We start from the raw sequence: 15576 nt of genomic DNA, 5'->3' as shown, positions 1-15576 counted from the left end.
CCTGACTTCAGCTGCAGTTGTGATTGTTGGTACATTCGACTTTTGAAACTATGGGGGCAATTACTTTTTCACACTGGGCTTGTTGGGCAGCTCTGCTCCTCAAATAAAGAAAGTCCCTATTTAAAAACTGCACTGTGTGCCCCCTGAGGGTCCCTTTCTCTAATTCTGCATTTTGTCCAAAGGCCTGATGAGAAGGAGGGGGCAAATACTTTTTCACAGCCTTGACCACCCTAAGAGCAGTCCTCGTCATCCCGTTGCTGCCTTCCTTCTCCCTACTTGCTCATCCACCATTACTGCTAGCCCCGCTCCCCTTCTTCCCTCTATCCCTCGTCACTTCTCCATTGTCACCTGCCCTCCCTTCCTCAGCCCCCCATTTGTTTGGCTGAGCCCCCCCAGCGTGTCCTCACTTGGTCCTCCTTCTCATTCACACTTCACTTCTCATCGTTCTCCACTGCAGTACCAGTCCTCATGTTCCTCAGATTGGGTCACTAAATTTGCCACCCCAGTGCCATCAGCACTTCCTGTCCTGTCCCACCTCTGCCACCACAGAGCTGTCTATGCCTCCCTCGAGGGTCCAAACCAAAAACTCTGAGCCCCCAGACCTTCAGACCCCCCCACCCCGACCTCATTTTCCTGCTCCTATCCTGTTTCTTTCTTTCCCAGACCTCGCTGTGCCCTCACCCTTCGACTGCGCCAGTCCTTTACCTTCTTTCACTCGAATGGTCGGCTTCTTCTGCCGTAGCCCAAGGAGGATGAAGAAGAGGACGAGTGGGATGAAGATCTCAAAGGCAAGCACCCACTGTTAAAAAAGAGAGAGAGAGCAAGTGTGAGTGTCAGTGCAGGTTCACCCGACTCCCCCCGCAGCACCCTGGTGCCACCGTCCCCAGAAGACGCTGAACCCTAGTGGCCCCTCAGGAAATCAGGAGCAAATCAGGACAGCAGGTAGGCCGTTCCCAGCTGGACAAGCAGACTGGCATGGTGAGGGCACAACAGGAGCAGACTATGGTGGGCAGCTGATCACATGACTGCCCCTTTCCAGATTTCATTCCCCAAACTGGCATTTTCTCCGTTAATACCAGACATTTACCACCCCAGGGGGCACCACATCTTCCATTCGGTCTCCTCGACATTTACCCGTTCCTGTGGCCGACACGCCTGCCAACTGCACACTGGTGACCTTTCACCACACAACAAAGGAAGCAAACAAAGTACCCATCTGCCTTCTGAAGCAGGACCAGCAGCATGAAAGACCACCTTGTGAAGCGAACAAGGCATCCACTCAGAGTCGGCCCGTGGCTTCACTCCACACGCCTTGTCGTGCCCATCAGCAATGAGGCATCGCTGGGCAGCGCCATGGATGTGTGGGATCAGACCGGCCCATCTCCTCAACTCTCAGATGACAAGGGCACAAAGGGCCGAGTGTGCGGGGACACAAGTGCAGTCACAGAGGCAGCCCCCCGCCATCACCGAGCGGACTCACGGGGTGGTCAGCCAAACTGCAACTCAGCTACGCGAAAATAATCAGCGTGAATAGTGACCACTTCAACTGGACAAGGCATCGGGTGCTGTCCACTCCCACTGACCTCACAGCCATTTCAATAAACTCTGCTGACCACTCAGGCTCCTGGTCATTTGTAGTCCACTTCCACTGACCACACACCCATTTCAGCAGCAATGCCCCGTCCACTACTCTTGTTCATCTTGCACTTTTTCAGATGATTGTGCTGCTCACGTCCAGTACACAGGTGACCTGCCATTGGTCACATCCACTGACCCTCATACCAGAGAAGTCTGACTGGACACAACTACTGACCACACACCACACTTTCTGCCTACCTCTACTGACCACAATGTGCTGACCACTACCAATGATCCCACCAACACTTTACTGCCCAGGTGCTGTCCACTCCCACTGACTGCACAGCCATTTTAATAAACTCTGCTGACCAGCAGCTCTTACTGCACCCCTCAGGCTCCTGGTCATTTGTACTCCATGTCCACTCACCACACAATTGAGCCCTAATGGGCTGTCCACTAGCCAACAGGTTATGTGATGTCCACTTCTACTGACCACACGTCAGTTTTAATGAACCACACACCTCAGGCTCTTGGTCACCAGGGGAGACTGGACACCAATACTGACCACACGCCACACTTTCCAGTCCACTTCAACTGACCACAAATGTGCTGCCCACTCCCAATGACCCCACCGTCACTTCATGTGATGCCCACTTTCACAGACCTTGGCATAGCCCAGTGAGGAGTCCGGGTTCCTGACTCCTGACTGGGTGGTCTTCTTGCCTGCCTTACAGCACACTGGCTGGGTGGTGACAGACTGTAGTGACCAATCAGCCTCAACTGGACCGGCACCCCGAGGTGGCATTCGTGTGCCCCACCGGTGGCGTCACAATACCATGCCTCTTAGGAGGAGCCAACTGGTCCCTCTGCCAGCTGACGTCGTTTGTGCAGCCGCAGGGCCCCTGAATTATTTAGCACCGTCGGGCTCTGCTGCAGCTGGGAGTGAACGCCACGGCCAATAACCGGGGGCACGAGAACACGAGAGGAACAGGTGACGGCCCCCGCAGCGAGACCCTCGCCATGGTGGCGAACACAACGTAGAAGATTAGGAAAGACTCCAGGAGATGGGCGTGGAAAGACACTGACGGGGGTCAAGAAGATCGGGCCACAGCAATGGAGGGTCGGCAGAGGAAATGAACACCAGTGGTGACACCTGACAATACCCTGCATTGGGGACATCAACAAAACAATAGTGGACCACACCAGTGGAGGGTCTGCTAGGAACGGAAGTGAAAGCCATCCATTCGTCCGTCACCCCGGGCAGGAAGAGTACCAGGACACCGAGGGCCCATTTAGCCACACCAGTCCACCCCACCTGCAGGTCTTTGGTCTGGGAGGAGGGAAGCCCACCCAGACACGGGGAGAACATGCAAACGTAGGATGAAGCCCAGTCTCCATGTCGTGAGGCAGCAGTGCTGCCAGTGTGCCACCATGCCACCCAGAGCAATAAGGAGCCATGATGACACATCAATGAGGGGAGAACACACACAGCAATGAAGACATCATGGAGACCACGACGGACCACCGCAGTGGAGGGTCTACAACAACAACAACAACAACAACAACATTTATTTATAAAGCACATTTTCATACAAACAGTAGCTCAAAGTGCTTGTCTATGGTAAGTCTATGGGTTACAGTGACATGCTAAGGAATGGAAACAAATCCCGCCCATCAATCCATCCATCTTCTTCTTCGCCCATATATCCAGGGCAGCAGGAGCCATCCCGGCAGTCATCAGACACAAGGTAGGAACAATACTGGAACAGGACCACACACCGGGGGGCAAGTCCACTTACCTGAGCATCTTTGGACCATCAGAGTAAACTGGAGCACTCAGAAGAAACCACGTGGACGACATGGGGAGAACATGCAAACCCCACACAGAGAGCACACGGGCAGACCCCCGGTCTCATTGCTAAGAGGCATCGGTGCTACCGCTGAGCCACCAAGCCACCCGCAGAAGTTAATGTCAGCGATGACAGCTGAAGATAAACCACAACGAGAACATCAAAGAGACATGGCAGGAGATACACAGCCGTGGGACAGCAGAAAGACCACCATGGGGGCAAAGGACAACACTGTGAGGAAAGGAAGGAGGTGGCAGGAAACTAATGGGGACATGAAAAGGACACCAGTGGGAGACGGAATGGACAAGAACACGAGGGGGGGGTACAGGTGACAGAGGCAGGAGAAAGCCACCAAGAAAAAGGGACACCAGCAGAAAGGCGAAATGACCTGTGGATGGGGACACACGAGACAGGGACACCAAAAGAAACACCAGCTGGGGGAAGGAATGGGCAACAACACACAGGGTGAGTGAAGACAACCATGACAGGTCCGGAAAGTCCTTGCGATTGGGATCCATCCATCCATCCCACTATATCCTAACTACAGGGTCACGGGGGTCTGCTGGAGCCAATCCCAGCCAACACAGGGTGCCAGGCAGGAAACAAACCCCGGGCAGGGTGCCAGCCCACGGCAGGGCGTACACACACAACAAGCACACACACACGGGACAATTTAGGATCGCCGATGCACCAAACCTGCTTGTCTTTGGACTGTGGGAGGAAACACACGCAGACACGGGGAGAACAAGCAAACTCCACACAGGGAGGACCCAGGAAGCAAACCCCGATCTCCTAACAGTGAAGCAGCAGCGCTACCCACTGAGCCACCGTGCCGCCCTGTGATCGGGACGACGATTCAAATCTTTGTGAAGTGCAGCTGTCACAACAGGGCTGGAGATGGACAGCAACCTGGGGACAACTGCTGGTTGGACACCAAAGCCACAGGACAATGAAATGACATTAATAGGAGCTGGAAATGGTGAAGGGACAGAGATGACAAGAAATTGAGCAGGAAATAAAATGTGGGGGGCAGCAGAAAGAGAGTGATGGGGACAAGAAAGGGACATTAATGACAGAAGGATTGCACAAGGACATGGGGGTACAGAAATGACAGTGGATCACAGGGAAGGAAGCTGTGATGGGGACAGCAGGAAGGTGCTAAGGAAAAGGGACATCAATGGCAGCAAAGGGACACGAGTGGAGAGAAAAAAACTGTGATGGGGACATCAGATGGGATAGACGTGACAGGGATGTCACAAAACACAAACAAGAACACAAGGACATGTGGTGTGTTGGGGCAAAAGAAGACACCAATTTGTGCTAAGGGGCGATAGATAGATAGATAGATAGATAGATAGATAGATAGATAGATAGATAGATAGATAGATAGATAGATAGAGTGAAAGGCACTATATAATAGATAGATAGATAGATAGATAGATAGATAGATAGATAGATAGATAGATAGATAGAGTGAAAGGCACTATATAATAGATGATAGATAGATAGATAGATAGATAGATAGATAGATAGATAGATAGATAGATAGAGTGAAAGGCGCTATATAATCGATAGACAGATGCGGCTGAATACCACAGCAGTTTAGTTGTTTCGCTGGAGCTCAGGGTTCGACTCCCACACTTTATTTGTCGTTTTCTTTTCTGGTAGGCAGTGCGCCGTCGCGGTTACTCCTTTGGCCCCCAAGCCCCGAGTCCGTGAGCCCCAATCCCGCCGCTGACACGGTGTGCTCCTCAGCAGGTCACTTCACCTGTCGGTGCTCCATTTGCAGTAACAACAGACTCAGTCAAATAATATCATAACGTACGCCGCCGTGAGAGGCGCTATATAACGTTTTTAGACAGACAGATATGAACGGCATTGTGTAATAAACAGATACGTGTTAACGGCTCAGTATGATGTAGATTGGTAGCCGAATGTGAAAGGCGCTATATAATAGACAGTACTTATTTGTGCCAAGACAGGGGAATGCATTTAGTACGCACTATTGAAGACAAAGCATTTGACTGGGCTTGAAACACATCATGAAGGGAGAGTACAAAGATGCCAACGGGTGACATTAGTAAACGGACACTAATGGGCACAGAAATGGGAGTCAGGGAGGCAAGGAATTGGACGTCAGGTGATAAGGAATCCACAAAACAATCAGGTCCACTCAGGGTCATCTGTGATGAAAGTGGTGACTCTCCAGTAACAGGTGAAACCTGTGATCAGACCCACATAAATTGCCACCTTGGCACGCACGCACCTATACAGACTCGAGGGTCCGTGATCACATACGCACTCTATCATTGACACGCCACACGGGGGTCTGCAATTCCTACTCCTGCATTCATTTTCTAAGATTTTAATTCAGGTTGGCGTTAGCAGCTAAAGCCACAATCAGTTGCGTTTCTCAGCTTTGCAACAGGTGACCGGGCACCAGTGCCTTACCATCTTGTATGCCAAGTGACCAAAGTTAATCAGACCGATGCCCTGAAGACTGGACAAGCGGAGGAGATGCCATCCTACGGTCGACTCGTTCTCTAGCTAGTAAATGACACCCAGCACCTTTCCTTGACTGTGCCACCCACCCTCACCCTGTCGTGATGCTGCTGATGTCACTCACCTGCCCCAACAGCTGTAGCTTCCATAAAGATCGATTACCCCCCCAAAACAAAGCTAGTCTTTATCGCACCTGTGCTAGGTCGAAGGTTGAGGGGGCTTCACTCTTGCCTGGCACGCCCATGTTTTCAACACGTTTTTCTTTAAGGAGATGCCAGTACGTGGGCACCGAGCGCTCCACAAAAGGGCCGACCGATAACCGAAGCTAAAAGCAGAATCGCGCTGATCCGTTTGTTCTTTCCCGGGGCGTACGTCCCTCCACCCCCCCACCATTTTTTTTTTAATTCACTGCTTATATGGGCTTTCCGGAGTTGGGGACTGACACCGCTGTTGAACACTGGGCAGGACACGGCAGGCCACACGTCCGCTCGCTGGGCACCAGCACGACCCCGGGTCCCGCTTCACAGCAAACGGCGATAAGTAGGTCATCGTTTCCCGGCGAGGCACCCCGTCTTACCGGACTCCTCCTCTTCAAAGACACGTTCTTCCAGAGCAGAAGGTGCAGCTGATGGAGGAAACCCATGGCGGCCGTGTCAGGCGACTCCCGGTGTCGTCGCGGTGTCACAGCGAGTCTTTGTATCCGGGGAGAGGTGCCGCACGGTGCCACTCGTGCTCCAGGCTCATAGCTCCTGCCCGACTCAGCGACTAGCGCCGGGTGGCGGAGTGTCGGTGTCGGCTTGCAGTGGGCGGAGCTCAGGGATCCGTCAGCCGTCTCTTCTGGCAGTAACGGATGGCGCTCGGCTCGGCTCAGGCTCGGCTCAGGCTCGGCTCGGCTCGGATCGGTCCTGCTGCTGCTGCTGCTGCTGGGCTGGCGGACCGGGCCGGTGTTGCGGCTTCTCTGCCTGCTTCGCCTTTCCGTTTGCTGGCGCTGCTGGGTGGGCACTGCCACAGTGTTCACTTCCAATTGAGCAGCTGTGAAATCAAAAACCCCACCTCCGCCGCATTTATTTATTTACCCCCCTCAATCGAAACCTTTCATTAATTCATGTATTTCAGCACCAGGGGGCGCGAGTCAATTCCGAACTGTGAGCACTTGGGCACCGCGAGACAAAAATAAATAAATAAAAAATAAAAAGCGCTTCAGTCTGCAGCGTGTCTGTCTGCTGAATAACAATGCAAACGAGGCGGTGACGTCAAAGGGCCAGGGGGCTAAAAAGTGAACAAGGGGCTCCAGTGGAGGCGACACGCACCTTGCAGACGGGCTGGGCTGACTTGTGCCACGCAAGACATGCTAAGTGACTCGTGCCCTGATGTGCGCTCTGGTGGTCGTCTCTCATCCCGTCGCCCACCCAAACCGCTACGGTTGCTATGAGGAAGGAGGTGGGGGTGGTGTTTGGATTTTTTTTTTTTGTTTCTTCTAGAAGGAAATGGCAAACGCGCCAGGCGAGCATGCGCAGAGCGCAGAGTACAGAGCAGCGGCGTTTGAGGCGAAGAAGGGGCGGGGCCGTCGTGGTAGACCCACCAATCATGCAGTCCTCCGGTTCTTATTGTAGAAGCGCTCTGTGGCTCCACAGCGGCCACACTCATCCTCACCTCTGGTGATTCCCATAACCTCATCCATCCAGCCATTTTCTAAACCCACTTTATCCTGAGGAGGGTCACTGAGAAGCTGGGGCAGATACCAGCAAGCATCGGGCGCAAGGCAGGAACAACAGTGGGACACACAAACACACTCACGCACAACTTAGCATTACTAGTTCATCTAACCCAGTCTTTGGGGGATGGGGGGGAAGACCCTCAGATATGCACAGAACATACAAAGCCAGGATGAAGCCCAGTCTCATTGCTAAGAGGCAGTGGAGTCACCACTTGAGCCACCATGCCACCCAGGTAAATAAACAGTAATGATGACGCACTGAACACACATGGAGGAAGAACACGCAAGGCAGTGAGAACATCAGAAGGACAACAGTGGACCACAGCAGTGGAGGGGCTACACTAGGAACGGAGATGAATAACCTGGGCAGGGTCACCAGGTAGGGCAGGAACAACACCAGGACGGGCGCCAGGGTGAACACACACACACACACAGCAGGGGCTCATTCAGCAAAACCAATCACCCAATCTGCAGGTCTTTGGACTGGCAACATGCCAACGCAGGACGAAGCGCCAGTGTCCGTGTGGTGAGGCAGCAGAGCTATTACTGGGTCACCATGTCACCCAGGTAAATAAACAGTAATGATGACAAACTGAACACAAATGGAGGAAGAACACGCAAGGCAATGAGGACATCAGAAAGACAGCAGTGGAGGGTCCACAGTTTACAATGACGTACTAGAAAAGGAGAGGAATACCATCCATCCGTCCATCAGTACATCCATCTTCTTAATCTGAATCCAGGGCATCCGGCGCCTATCCCAACAATCATGAGACACAAAGCAGGAACAACCCACGGGCAGGATGTCATAGGAGAAAACCCACCTGGACACGGGGAGAACATGCAAACTCCACAAAAGGGAGCACCTGGAACTGGAGCAAGAAATGGCTGCCGTCACATCATCCAAGTGGTGGCAGCTGGTGTGGCTCCACACTCCCTAAGTAGAGCGAGATAAGTGGAATAGAAAAGGGAACGTCGTCATCTACATTTACTTACATTAGTTAGAAATCACGTGTGTGTGTGTGTGTGTGTGTGTGTGTGAGCTAAACAGAACAACTACAATATCCTCACAAATCCCAGGATCATTTACACTGTCACGCTAAAGTTTGGAATCACCCAGAAATGGTCACGTTTGTGATTGAAATGGAAGGAAATTGTCATCAAGGTCCCACTAAACTGATTTGAAAAGACACTCCTAGTGCTGCCAATGGCGACAACTGCTTGAAATGGCTGATTGTGAATCGATTATTCAGGTAAAGACTGCAGAGCACCATTTTCAGCGGCCACACCCTCAGTGGCCTGATGGTCACCTCCATTAGCACAACCTTCACTCATCATCTGAAATGCTAATTAGTTATTAGAGAAACCCTGCATCTCCACTGCTGACACCTGCTATTTTCCATCCATCCATCCATCCTCTTCCACTTGTCCAAGGTTGGGTTGACAGCAGCTTGAGCAGAGATGCCCAGACTTCCCTCTCCCCGGCCACTTCTTCTAGCTCTTCCGGGGGAATCCCGAGGCGTTCCCTGAGGATCGGACCGCCAAGGTCCCCACCTTTGGCCACCACCCAACTCACACTGGACCCAACCTCCTTGGCCCCTCCTACAGGTGGTGAGCTCATGGGAAGGGGGACCCATGTTGTCTCTTAGGGTTGTGCCCGGCCAAGCCCCATGGGTGCAGGCCCGGCCACCAAACGCTCGCCATCAAGCAACACCTCCAGGCCTGGCTCCAGAGGGGGCCCCTGGTGACCCACGTCCGGGCGAAGGAAAACATCGTCCAAGGTTTTTGTTCTTCATAGGAGGTTTGGTTGAACCGCTCTTTGTCTCATCCCTCACCTAGGACCAGTTTGCCTTGGGTGACCCTACCAGGGGCATAAAGCCCTGGACAACAGAGCTCCTAGGATCATTGGGACACGCAAACCCCTCCACCACGATAAGATGGTGGTCTGAGGAGGAGACACCTGATATTTTGTTCTCTTGAATTACAAGGTGCTGCCATTCCTAAAGTTCAACTCTAGGTTTAAAATGCCCAAAGTGAGGGTGCTTTGTCAACAAACACAGCAGTCTATTGGGGTCTGGCAAAAATGAAGGCCATTCTGTGTGGCAGGTTGTCAAGAAATGGAAGACCTCCTGCTAAGGTGTCTGTCACCGTCCTGAGAGAAGAAGGCAAAGTGGGCCCGACCAAAAGAAGAGAAGGACTTGAGGATGAGGAGTGTGAGAAACAAACACCTTACTGCTGGCATCTTTATTAAACAAATATTAAATATACAGAACAGTAGTTGTGAAAGGCGCTATATAAGAGATAGATAGATAGATAGATACATAGATAGATAGATAGATAGATAGATAGATAGAGGATGCTATATAATAGATAGATACAGTGGTGTGAAAAACTATTTGCCCCTTCCTGATTTCTTATTCTTTTGCATGTTTGTCACACAAAATGTTTCTGATCATCAAACACATTTAACCATTAGTCAAATATAACACAAGTAAACACAAAATGCAGTTTTTAAATGATGGTTTTATTATTTAGGGAGAAAAAAAATCCAAACCTACATGGCCCTGTGTGAAAAAGTAATTGCCCCCTGAACCTAATAACTGGTTGGGCCACCCTTAGCAGCAATAACTGCAATCAAGCGTTTGCGATAACTTGCAATGAGTCTTTTACTGCGCTCTGGAGGAATTTTGGCCCACTCATCTTTGCAGAATTGTTGTAATTCAGCTTTATTTGAGGGTTTTCTAGCATGAAGCGCCTTTTTAAGGTCATGCCATAGCATCTCAATTGGATTCAGGTCAGGACTTTGACTAGGCCACTCCAAAGTCTTCATTTTGTTTTTCTTCAGCCATTCAGAGGTGGATTTGCTGGTGTGTTTTGGGTCATTGTCCTGTTGCAGCACCCAAGATCGCTTCAGCTTGAGTTGACGAACAGATGGCCGGACATTCTCCTTCAGGATTTTTTGGTAGACAGTAGAATTCATGGTTCCATCTATCACAGCAAGCCTTCCAGGTCCTGAAGCAGCAAAACAACCCCAGACCATCACACTACCACCACCATATTTTACTGTTGGTATGATGTTCTTTTTCTGAAATGCTGTGTTCCTTTTACGCCAGATGTAACGGGACATTTGCCTTCCAAAAGTTCAACTTTTGTCTCATCAGTCCACAAGGTATTTTCCCAAAAGTCTTGGCAATCATTGAGATGTTTCTTAGCAAAATTGAGACGAGCCCTAATGTTCTTTTGCTTAACAGTGGTTTGCGTCTTGGAAATCTGCCATGCAGGCCGTTTTGCCCAGTCTCTTTCTTATGGTGGAGTCGTGAACACTGACCTTAATTGAGGCAAGTGAGGCCTGCAGTTCTTTAGACGTTGTCCTGGGGTCTTTGTGACCTCTCGGATGAGTCGTCTCTCGCTCTTGGGGTAATTTTGGTCGGCCGGCCACTCCTGGGAAGGTTCACCACTGTTCCATGTTTTTGCCATTTGTGGATAATGGCTCTCACTGTGGTTCGCTGGAGTCCCAAAGCTTTAGAAATGGCTTTATAACCTTTACCAGACTGATAGATCTCAATGACTTCTGTTCTCATTTGTTCCTGAATTTCTTTGGATCTTGGCATGATGTCTAGCTTTTGAGGTGCTTTTGGTCTACTTCTCTGTGTCAGGCAGCTCCTATTGAAGTGATTTCTTGATTGAAACAGGTGTGGCAGTAATCAGGAAATTGAACTCAGGTGTGATACACCACAGTTAGGTGATTTTTGAACAAGGGGCAATTACTTTTCACACAGGGCCATGTAGGTTTGGATTTTTTCTCCTAAATAATAAAACCATCATTTAAAAACTGCATTTTGTGTTTACTTGTGTTATATTTGACTAATGGTTAAATGTGTTTGATGATCAGAAACATTTTGTGTGACGAACATGCAAAAGAATAAGAAATCAGGAAGGGGGCAAATAGTTTTTCACACCACTGTAGATAGATAGATAGATAGATAGATAGATAGATAGATAGATAGATAGATAGATATGAAAGGCACTATATAATAGATAGATAGATAGATAGATAGATAGATAGATAGATAGATGTGAAAGGCACTATATAATAGATAGATAGATAGATAGATAGATAGATAGATAGATAGATAGATAGATAGATAGATATGAAAGGCACTATAATAGATAGATAGATAGATAGATAGATAGATAGATAGATAGATATGAAAGGCACTATATAATAGATAGATACAGTAGATAGATAGATAGATAGATAGATAGATAGATAGATAGATAGACATCACGAGCAGTCACAATGAGTCACTATAAAGCCGTGTCACCGCAGGCATGAAGAAACCTCAGCGCTGTTTCTCGTCACCTGAGGGTCCTTCGTGCTGGCCAGTCAGAGAGGGGATGTGCAGCGTTGCTCATAATGGCCGTCAGCTTTGTCTTCATTCTGCCCCTCTACTCCCCCCAGATGACATCCCATAACAGAGCCTGCCTTCTTGATCAGCTTGCTCGTCTGGTGGGCCTCTCTTCAAGTGATGTGACCAGCCCAAGTGTGTCCAGTTTCGGGGGGCTGTGCTAGCCCCTGGCCTGAAAGGACCCCAAGTGACAATCATCAGTCGTGTTACACCCAGCACAGCACACTGGCCATCACAGAGTGACAGGACGTGTAAAGGACGTGACGGCCCACACTGAAGTAACACAGCCTGCTGTGGCCATCCTCCTTGGTGGTCTGTGCTCTAATTTACTGAGAGACTGATCAGCTACGCTGGTGACGTTTACAGGGGGACAGGCAGCTCGTGTTGAATCAGCTGAACGGTTACAGGGGGCTTGGAGAGCACAGATGTTTGGGCAGATAAGGCGCAGAAGGAACATAAAGTACGACACGTGGGAAGCAGGAATGCCAGCCTTGAATACCCAGCTGGAGGTGTCACACCTGACGAGGAGTCCCAGTGAGCGGGTCGCTGCCTACATTAAGATATCAGGAGGGCTAATTTACCTGATTTATTATTATGGGATACTTTGCTAAGCATCTGCTAATTGTCATTTAAGAATGACCGGGATATTCGAAGTCCAGAAGCAGCCTCCTGACAAGCAGACATCCCTTCTGAGCAGAGAGCGTAAATCAGGAAGTCGCAGGCGTCTTATGTGACGTGACAAGCGCCAACCTGAGCCTCCCCGGAGTCGTCAGTCCGCCCTGTGAAGTGTCGTTCCAGGAAGCTGATTGCACAAGAATGCAGTTTTATAACGCGGGCCGTTTGTGATCAAGTTTACAAGCCACTCGCTGAACGTGAAGCAGGAGCTTCGATATCCTATCTGTGACGTCAGAAGCACGGAGTTCATTTGTGTGAGCTTCTGATATCAGTGACATGGGACACTTTACAGAATGTGAGCCTGGAAGGGACGAGTAGACGCAGGACCCTGAAAGAGAAGCGGGTTTGAGAAGGCAGGTGACGTCTTCATTCCCCGGGTGTCTCTTTAGAACATTCGAACTATCTGGACAAGAACAGGCCATTCAGCCCAACAAAGCTCACCAGTCCTCTCCACTTATTACTTCCAAAAAAACGTCAAGTCGAGTTTTGAAAGTCCTTGAAGTCTGACTGTCCACCTCACTACTTGGTCGCCTATGCCAAGTGGCTGTCGTTCTTTGTGTAAAGAAAAACTTCCTTATGTTTGTGTGAAATTTACGCTAAGCAAGTTTCCAACTGTGTCCCCGTGTTCTTGATGACCTCATTTTAAAGTCACCGTCTCGATCCACTGGACTGACGCTCTTCATCATTCTAAACACTTCAGTCAGTCAGGTCTCCTCTTCATCTCCTTAAGGCTCAGCTCTTTTAATCTTCATCACTCACCCCCTGTAGCCCCCATAATCAGCCTCATTGCTCTTCTCTGGACTTTCTCTAGTGCTGTTATGTCTTTATGGAGACCAAAACTGCACACAGTACTCCAGATGAGGCCTCACCAGTGTGTTATAAAGGTTGAGCAGAACCTCCTGTGACTTGTACTCCACACATCAAGGCGCTATATAACCTGACATTCTGTTAGCCTTCTTAATGGCTTCTGAACACTGTTGGGAAGTTGATAGCTTGGAGTCCACTATGACTCCTAAATCCTTCTCATAAGGTGGACTCTCGATTTTCCGACCGTCCATTGTGTATTCAAACCTCCCATTTTTATTTCCTATGTGTAATTCTTTACATTTACTGACATTAAATTTCATCGTCCACAAATCTGCCCAAGCCTGTCTGCTGCCCAAGTCCTTCTGTGATGATATAACGGATTCCAAATTATCTGCCAATCCACCTATCTTGGCATCATCTGCCAACTTCACCAGCTTGTTCCTTATATTCCCATCTAAATCATCCATCCGTCCTCCAACCCGCTATATCCTAACTACAGGGTCTGCTGGAGCCAATCCCAGCCAACAGAGGGCGCAAGGCAGGAAACAAACCCCGGGCAGGGCACCAACCCACCGCAGGGCACACACACACACACACCAAGGACACACTACGGACAATTTAGGATCGCCAATGCACCTAAACTGCACGTCTTTGGACTGTGGGAGGAAACTGGAGACACGGGGAGAACATGCAGACTCCACGCAGGGAGGACCTGGGAAGCAAACCCAGGTCTCTTAAATGCGAGGCAGCAGCGCTACCCACTGCGCCACCATGCCACCCCTATCTAAATCATTTATATATATATATATATATAGAGAGAGAGAGAGAGAGAGAGATAGCAGCAGCCCCCTGCACTGCCCCCTGGTGGTCACCACTCTTAACATCGCCCAATTCTGATGAGGTTCCTCACACCCTCATGACCCTCTGCTTCCTGTGTCTGAGCCAACTCTGCACCCACATCCGGAACTGCCACTCCTTTTAGTTTGATGCCCACCCTCTCATGTGGCACCTTATCAGATGCTTTCTGAAAGTCCTCATCAATAATCTCCTCTGCTCCACTCTGGTCGTCTCCTTTTGTTGTTTCCTCATAGAACTCCAGCCTGTTAGTGAAACACGACCTCCCTCTTCTGTCCCCACGCTGACACTCCTGTCCTGTCCTTGCCAGGTGTTGCCCAATCTTCTCCTTAATAATCAGTCAGTCAGCGTCCAACCCGCTATATCCAAACACAGGGTCACGGGGGTCTGCTGGAGCCAATTCCAGCCAGCCCAGCCCACCGGAGGGCACACACACACACACACACCAAGCACACACTAGGACCACCAATGCACCTAACCTGCATGTCTGTGGACTGTGGGAGGAAACCCACGCAGACACGGGGAGAACATGCAAACTCCACGCAGGGAGGACACAGGAAGCGAACCCTTAAGGGTCTCCTAACTGCGAGGCAGCAGCGCTACCCACTGCGCCACCGAGCTGCCCACTCCTTAATAATTTCTTCCATTAATTTTCCTCTGATGCCCGTTAATCTTACTGGCCTATAAGATCTGCCCTGTCACCCTGTTATATATATGATGATAGTTGCCATTTTCCAGTCCTTCAGAATGTCTCCAGTGTGCAGTGACTTCCTAAAACTCTGTGTCAATGGCCTCCTTAAGACCCCGAGGGTAAATCTCATATGTGACAATTAAATAATAATGTTCAGAGTATGTGATGTGCCTGCACTTTGCTATTAATTGCTAGGCCTTGGTGTATATTACTGTTGTGACGGATGGCCGGGACCATTCCTGCCCCTTCACCACCTCTGCCAGGGGCACAAGGGTGGGAAGCCCAGTATCTCCCCCTGGACGCTAGATGGCAGTCTGCCTGGGTTGCAGCGGTGCCTCAGACTCCCCCAGGGCATCATGGGGGTTGGAGTTCTGTGCAGCTCTGTGGGGTTCTGCAGGCGCTGCCAAGGGGAGCTGCTGGCCCCTTTTGGGCACAATTTCACCTTACCTGGAAGTGCAGGCGGATGTCGCCAATCAAGCAGCTGGAGCACTT

General features: G+C 50.2%; 1 protein-coding gene across 4 annotated transcripts in view; it reads right to left on the bottom strand.

Moving 5' to 3' along the window:
- The window catches only part of abca2 (ATP-binding cassette, sub-family A (ABC1), member 2), a 59295-nt gene extending 52265 nt beyond the window's left edge, over nt 1-7030 (bottom strand). For 3 of the 4 annotated variants that reach the window (XM_039773990.1, XM_039773992.1, XM_039773991.1), the window contains exons 1-2: nt 6508-7030; nt 706-799 (exon numbers count right to left, since the gene is read on the bottom strand). In XM_039773990.1, coding sequence (XP_039629924.1) covers nt 706-799; nt 6508-6573 — 160 coding nt within the window. In that variant the 5' untranslated portion in view covers nt 6574-7030. Of the gene's footprint in view, nt 1-705; nt 800-6123; nt 6323-6507 lie in introns of those variants that run through there. The other variant, XM_039773993.1, reaches the window with a different exon arrangement.
- Between the last annotated feature and the right edge of the window lie 8546 nt (nt 7031-15576).

This window comes from Polypterus senegalus, chromosome 13 (assembly GCF_016835505.1).
Source record: "Polypterus senegalus isolate Bchr_013 chromosome 13, ASM1683550v1, whole genome shotgun sequence".
Classification (NCBI taxonomy): domain Eukaryota; kingdom Metazoa; phylum Chordata; class Cladistia; order Polypteriformes; family Polypteridae; genus Polypterus; species Polypterus senegalus.
Note: the sequence above shows the minus strand (reverse complement) of the source record. Positions and strands in the feature narration are given on the sequence as shown.